The sequence below is a fragment of the Erythrolamprus reginae genome, chromosome 7, assembly GCF_031021105.1.
Source record: "Erythrolamprus reginae isolate rEryReg1 chromosome 7, rEryReg1.hap1, whole genome shotgun sequence".
Lineage (NCBI taxonomy): Eukaryota > Metazoa > Chordata > Lepidosauria > Squamata > Dipsadidae > Erythrolamprus > Erythrolamprus reginae.
The window spans coordinates 70,414,934-70,420,933 of record NC_091956.1 but is presented as its reverse complement, the minus strand read 5'-3'; the positions used below and the strand labels follow the sequence as shown (position 1 = coordinate 70,420,933).

Below are 6,000 nucleotides of genomic sequence, written 5' to 3'. Positions count from 1 at the left end.
CAAATTCCTTGTGTGTCCAATCACACTTGGCCAATAAAAATTCTATTCTATTCTATTGTATGTTCTTTTAGTTATATTGCAAACTTCTGTGTTGGGGAAAGAAAACCATCTCACAGTAGTAGCTCTTACCTGATGGTAGTAATGCCATTGTGGCAAACTTTGAGGTAAGGGTAAACAGAGGCATTTCTTAAATAGAAACTTTTCTTAAGAAATTTCACTTCTTTGTTAACATTTAAAGAGTAAACAAGCTTTTCTTACGTAGAAACAGTGTAGCCTCTGCTCTCTTAAGATAAAATTTGTCTGGCATCCACCAGGAATTACCCAGGCACAGTAATGAGGATGTTGCAACTCATGTGCTAGCTACACTTAAACAGAACGGAATTTCAGCAACCTCTGGAGAGTCATAACATCTCTTTCCTACAAGACACTAGAATATACATAAGTATCTTAATCATCTTAATCTTTTAACAGGGAGTAATTCTCCTTGAAGTCAGGTAACTATGCATATTGGACTGCACCACTATTTAAATAGTCTAATTTAACAAATTCAATCTATGAAATAGTATTTCCTTTCCGTGGGTGTGTTGCTTTTATCGGATTATACAACTGTTGTAAAATAGAACAGATGAGTAATAAAAGTAAATCCTTAACAAAGGGTGATCAGCAAATATATAACCACAAACTGTTGAAAGTAGAATTTCCAGAATTGCAACCAAGTCTTGCCCAGCATCCTGGCTAGGAACTGCAGCAGTTGTAGTCCCTATATGTGTTGTGATTCAGTCTGAGACTCCTCAGGGAACGGCTGGAACTCTGCAGGCTCCATGCTCAGAGGGGGAGGACGAGGAACAGGAGGAGGAGGAGGACCAGGCAGACGGGGAAGAGGAATGTCAGGACGAGGAGGAGGGAGAACAGCCTGTTACCCCCGGCGGGGAGCTCTCCCCAGCGAGTAGCCTGGAGTCATTAGATGAGAACGCACAAGCCATCATAGATATGAGGCAGAGAAGGGCAGCACAAAGAAGGGGACAATTAGCCAGGTATTTCCATCCCTAATAGGCAACAGCTGGGTTTGGGTGTGGTTCTCCTCAGAAAGGTTGAAAAGGCAGGCCCGCCCTTCCTGTATTGTGGAGAGTTATCTTTTGGGAGTCCTGTGACCTTGCTTCGATCCTTGGCGTCTCTGATTCTGGCTTGTGGCCTCGAAGGCTGAAAACTTGGGAGAGGCGTGGGTTTTATTATCTACAGTGGTGTGTGTGCCAGCAAGAAGCCTGTTGTCTTGTCTGGCCGTCGTGACTCTTTTGTGAAGCTTCATAGCATTCCAGTGTGTAAGAACAGTTTTTGTTATCTGTGTTTGTTTTCAAAGATATAAAATGACTTTGCTTTTTACCAGCGTGTCTGGATACACTTTTTAGTTGGTGTTGACGTCTGGGGGAACCCAGACAGAACAATATGTAAGTTGGCAAGCAGGAAATGAGGAAAAGCGAAGAAGAAACTTCTTCCTAGTGGCTGAGAGTGCATCACAGCCCTTTCAGTCCAGACCAGAAGATAACCAGAGCCGGGGTGGCGCAGCAGGTAGAGTGCTGTACTGCAGGCCACTGAAGCTGACTGTAGATCTGTAGGTCAGCGGTTCAAATCTCATCACCGGCTGAAGGTTGACTCAGCCTTCCATCCTTCCGAGGTGGGTAAAATGAGGACCCGGATTGTGGGGGCAATATGCTGGCTCTGTTAAAAAGGGCTATTGCAAAAATGTTGTAAGCTGCCCTGAGTCTAAGGAGAAGGGCGGCATAAAAATAAAATAAATAAATAAAATAAATATGAATAACATGTAGAAATGAAGTTATGAAATAATGTAAGAGAATATGAAGAATGAAAAATAAAAGAAAATATAAACATAAATACATAAATAAATACATACATAAATAAATAAATAAATTTGCAGGAGTTTCCCATGCACCATCTGTGGCCTGTCCTTTCTGCACAGAACAGTTAATGATTCTGGCCAGACAACATTATCACCCATTATGGCCAATTTAATAATGGGTGTTTCTAGATTATTTGATATTGTAATATTTTTGCTCCTGTTTGGACTATTTTAAAATTTATTTGTCTATAAATTGCCATGAGGATTGAGACAGCAAATCAACAACATATGCATGTAGGCACAATAAACGAAAAGCTTTACTTTGAGATTTTGAGTCAGAATCGCGTAGTAGTCCAACTCCCAGAGATCAAGACTAAACTTGTGGCTGCAGAACGGAGGAGTCAACGGAGGCGCAGACGTCAGAGGCAGAATCAGGGACAAAGATTTATTTTATTTTATAATTTTATTAGTCAAGTACGTATTGGTAGCATACAAAGAAAGAACATTGTTTATATACATGATATTGGTACTAATAAGAAAGAAACTTAGGACAGGGATGGTACGCAGGCTGGTGCCTCTTAGGAATTGGCCTCTTAGGGAGAGGTCAACTGTTTTTCCCAAACCTACCTGTTCCTGCAGCTCTTTGTCTTCGTCCCTGCATGAACTTCTTAGAAGGAAGCTCTAAATGTTGCTGGGTAAACACACAAGAAAGATTGCATCAGCAAGGAAGGAAGGAAATAAGGAAAGGGCAGAAAGAAGGAAAGGAGGGGGGAGGGAGTGAAGGAAGGAAGGAAGAAAAAAAAAGGAAAGGGCAGAAAGAAAGGAGGGAGGGAAGGGGCAGAAAGAAGGAAAGGGCAGCAACGGAGGAAAAGAGAGAGAGGGAAAGAGAAAGAAAGAAAGGGGCAGAAAGAAGGAAAGGAGGGAGGGCGGAAAGGAACGAAGGAACGAAGGGGCAGAAAGAAGGAAAGGAAAGAACGGAGGGAGGGAAGGAAGGGGAAGAAGAAGGAAAGGGCAGGAACGGAGGGAGAAAGAGAGAGAGAGAGGAAGGAAGGAAGGAAGGAAGGAAGGAAGGAAGGAAGGAAGGAAAGAAAGCCATCTCTCGGCGCTAGTTCATTTTCCGCGGCTAACTCCAAACAAAGTCGTACACCCATCTCGTGTCTCTATTGCCGCCATGATTCACAATCCTATTTATACAGGAAGGTAATTTCCGGCCGCTTTTGAAATCCTCGGCCGCTTTAGGCGCGCGCGCTCACACGACCCCTAACCTCCTCGCCCTCCCGAAGTGCGAGTCCCGCGACACGTGTCTCCACGCCAGGAACCGAAAGCCCAGCCCCCGCCCTCCGGCCCGTCCTCACGCTAAAACGCCATGGCGTCACGGAGCGGGCTGTAAAGCTTCGAAGAGGCGCGCAAGAGCCTCTTTTCCAATCAGCCCCGGACCGTTTCCAATTCCTCCACTTCCCTCAGGCTAAGGCTTTCTCGGCCATATCCCGTTCTCCGCTTGCCAGCCCGCCTGAGGCAAAGGCAGCGGGATCCCTTCCCACCTCAGGGCGCTTCCTCCCAACCCGGGTGGGCTCCTCCAACCCTTACTCTGCCTGGCAGGCGCTCTTCTTAGGACCCGATGTGCGCTCCTTCGGGATTAGCTTTCGGCCGCTGCTTGCCTGTTTACCCCGCTTCTCCCGTTTAGGCTCCCTCAGACGTCCTAATGGCGGGCCCTGCTTGACGAAGCTTGCTGCCGCCCCCCCCCCTTCCCGTGCCGCCTTCCTTTCCCTCACTAAACGCGCGCGAGTCTATTAGGGGTCGCGTGGTAACGATGGCGGCTTTCGGAGAGCCTGTTCCTGTCACTGGATACTTCCCGGCGGCGGCAGCGGCGTTTAACTGGTTTGGCCGCGGCCGGCAGGCACGTTGCGGCGGCGCTGTGCGGGAGGGCCCGAGGGAAGTCCTGACCGACTCTCCTCCTCCTCCTCCCGCCCGCCCTCCTTCCTTCCTCGCTGCCCAAGTCTCTCGGCCAGCCTCGCCGCCGCTGCCATGGGCGTCCTGGAAAGGCTGAGGAAGGACTGGTTCATGCTGGGCATCGTCCTGGCCATCACCGTCGCCAAGCTGGAGCCGGCTTTTGGGGTGAAAGGGGGTAAGTCTCCCGGGGACGCTTCCCGCCTTTCACGGCTCTCCTCTTTCGCACTCGGGGCTCCGCTGGTTTGCAAGCGGAGAAACACGGGCAGGGCTGCAAAGGGTCCGAGGCTCTTGCATTGAAACCCCCCTTTTTCCCGCCCGACGTCCCTCCAAAATCCAGACTGAGTCGGGCTGGGCAAAGCCAGAGTTTGCCCATCCTCAAGGGGCAAGCACCATTTCCCCTCTTCCTATGTGTCCCCCCCCCATCGTCCCTTGGCAATATACAAAAAAAAAATAAAGGGAACACTTAAACAACACAATAGAACTCCAAGTAAATCAAACTCCTGTGAAATCAAATTGTCCAACACTGATTGACAATCATTTTCACACGCTGTGGTGCACATTCAACTTTGTGCAGAACAAAGTATTCTCGGAGATTATTTCATTCCTTCAGATCTAGGAAGTGTTCCCTTTATTTATTTATTTTGAGCATTATAGTAATATTTTTACGTTCAGAGGAAGGTTGGAGTTTTCCCCCCCGACTCAAAACTCCCGGACGGTGTTGCAGCGAGTGACACGTTGCACGGCCGGCGAGCAAACATGGGAAGATCCACTTCCGCGTGGAAGGATCCGGCTGCAGTTGCAAAATAAAAGAGACAACAACACGTGTGGGCTGCTGTCGGAAGTAGGGAGCGAGTAGTTCACGTCCCCGCGTTAGGGCAACGCAGTAGCGCCCCCCGCACTAGTCGTTCGCACGCATCCTTTAAGGCAGTGATTTTCAACCTTTTTTGAGCTGCGGCACATTTTTTACATATACAAAATAATGGGGCACCTTAAGCGAGGGGGGGGAGTGGTGGGGCTAAAAAAAGTTTGGACAAAAAAAATTCTCTCTCTCTCTCTCTCTTCCTCCCTTTCGCTCTATTTCTCTCCCTCTTTCTATCTCTCCCTTCCTTCCTCTCTCTCTCCATCCCTTTCTCTCGCTTCCTTCCTTCCTCTCTTTTTTGCTCTCTTTCTATCTCTCTCTCCTTCCCTGCCTCTTTCTCTCTCTCTTGCTTTCTTTTTCTTTCTCTCTCTCTTTCTTTCTCTCTCTCTCTTGCTGAGCTTCGCGGCACACCTGATCATGCCTCACGGCACACTAGTGTGCCGCGGCACACTGGTTGAAAAACACTGCTTTAAGGGCGAGTAGTAGCGTCTCACTTACAGGATATATATATATGTATATGCAACAAGTGTTAGCAACTTCGCAGTCGTTCAGGCGATAGGAATGTACAGTTGGTAAATTGGCTGTCCCATTTGAGAAGCGAGTACAAGTGCACTAGTGCAGTGTTTCCCAACCTTGGCAACTTGAAGCTCTTTGGACTTCAACTCCCAGAATTCCCCAGCCAGCAAATGATGGCTGGGGAATTCTGGGAGTTGAAGTCCAAATAGCTTCAAGTTGCCAAGGTTGGGAAGCACTGCACTAGGGTGCCTTCTGTCCCCTGTGCTATTGCTCTCCTATATCTCCTATACCTTTCTTCTATTCCTATATCTCTTCTTCTATTCTTTCATTGATACGTTCTATTACTATACTAGAGTTGTTAACCTGATCCTACGCAGCTTCTGCTCAGGCAATCTCACACTACTCACAAGAGCCTACAAACCTTTTGCCAGACCCATCCTAGACTACTGCTCATCTGTCTGGAACCCACACCACATCTCAGACATCAATACCCTTGAAAATGTCCAAAGATATTTCACCAGAAGAGCCCTTCACTCCTCCACTCGAAACAGAATACCCTACGAAAATAGACTAACAATCCTGGGCCTAGAAAGCCTAGAACTACGGCGCCTAAAACACGATTTGAGTATTGCCCATAAGATCATATGCTGCAACATCATACCGGTCATGACTACTTCAGCTTCAACCGCAACAACACAAGAGCACGCAACAGATTCAAACTTAATACGAATGGCTCCAAACCTGACTGTAAAAAAATATGATTTCAACAATCGAGTTATCGAAGCGTGGAACTGTTACCGGACTCAATTGTGTCAACCCC

The 6,000-nt window shown here is 47.5% G+C and overlaps 1 protein-coding gene across 3 annotated transcripts in view; it reads left to right on the top strand.

The window, feature by feature from the left end:
• Positions 1-3,658: 3,658 nt before the first annotated feature.
• The window catches only part of SLC10A7 (solute carrier family 10 member 7), a 199,714-nt gene continuing 197,372 nt past the window's right edge, over positions 3,659-6,000 (top strand). For 2 of the 3 annotated variants that reach the window (XM_070757773.1, XM_070757771.1), the window contains exon 1: positions 3,796-3,980. In XM_070757773.1, coding sequence (XP_070613874.1) covers positions 3,881-3,980 — 100 coding nt within the window. In that variant the 5' untranslated portion in view covers positions 3,796-3,880. Of the gene's footprint in view, positions 3,981-6,000 lie in introns of all 3 variants that reach the window. The other variant, XM_070757770.1, reaches the window with a different exon arrangement.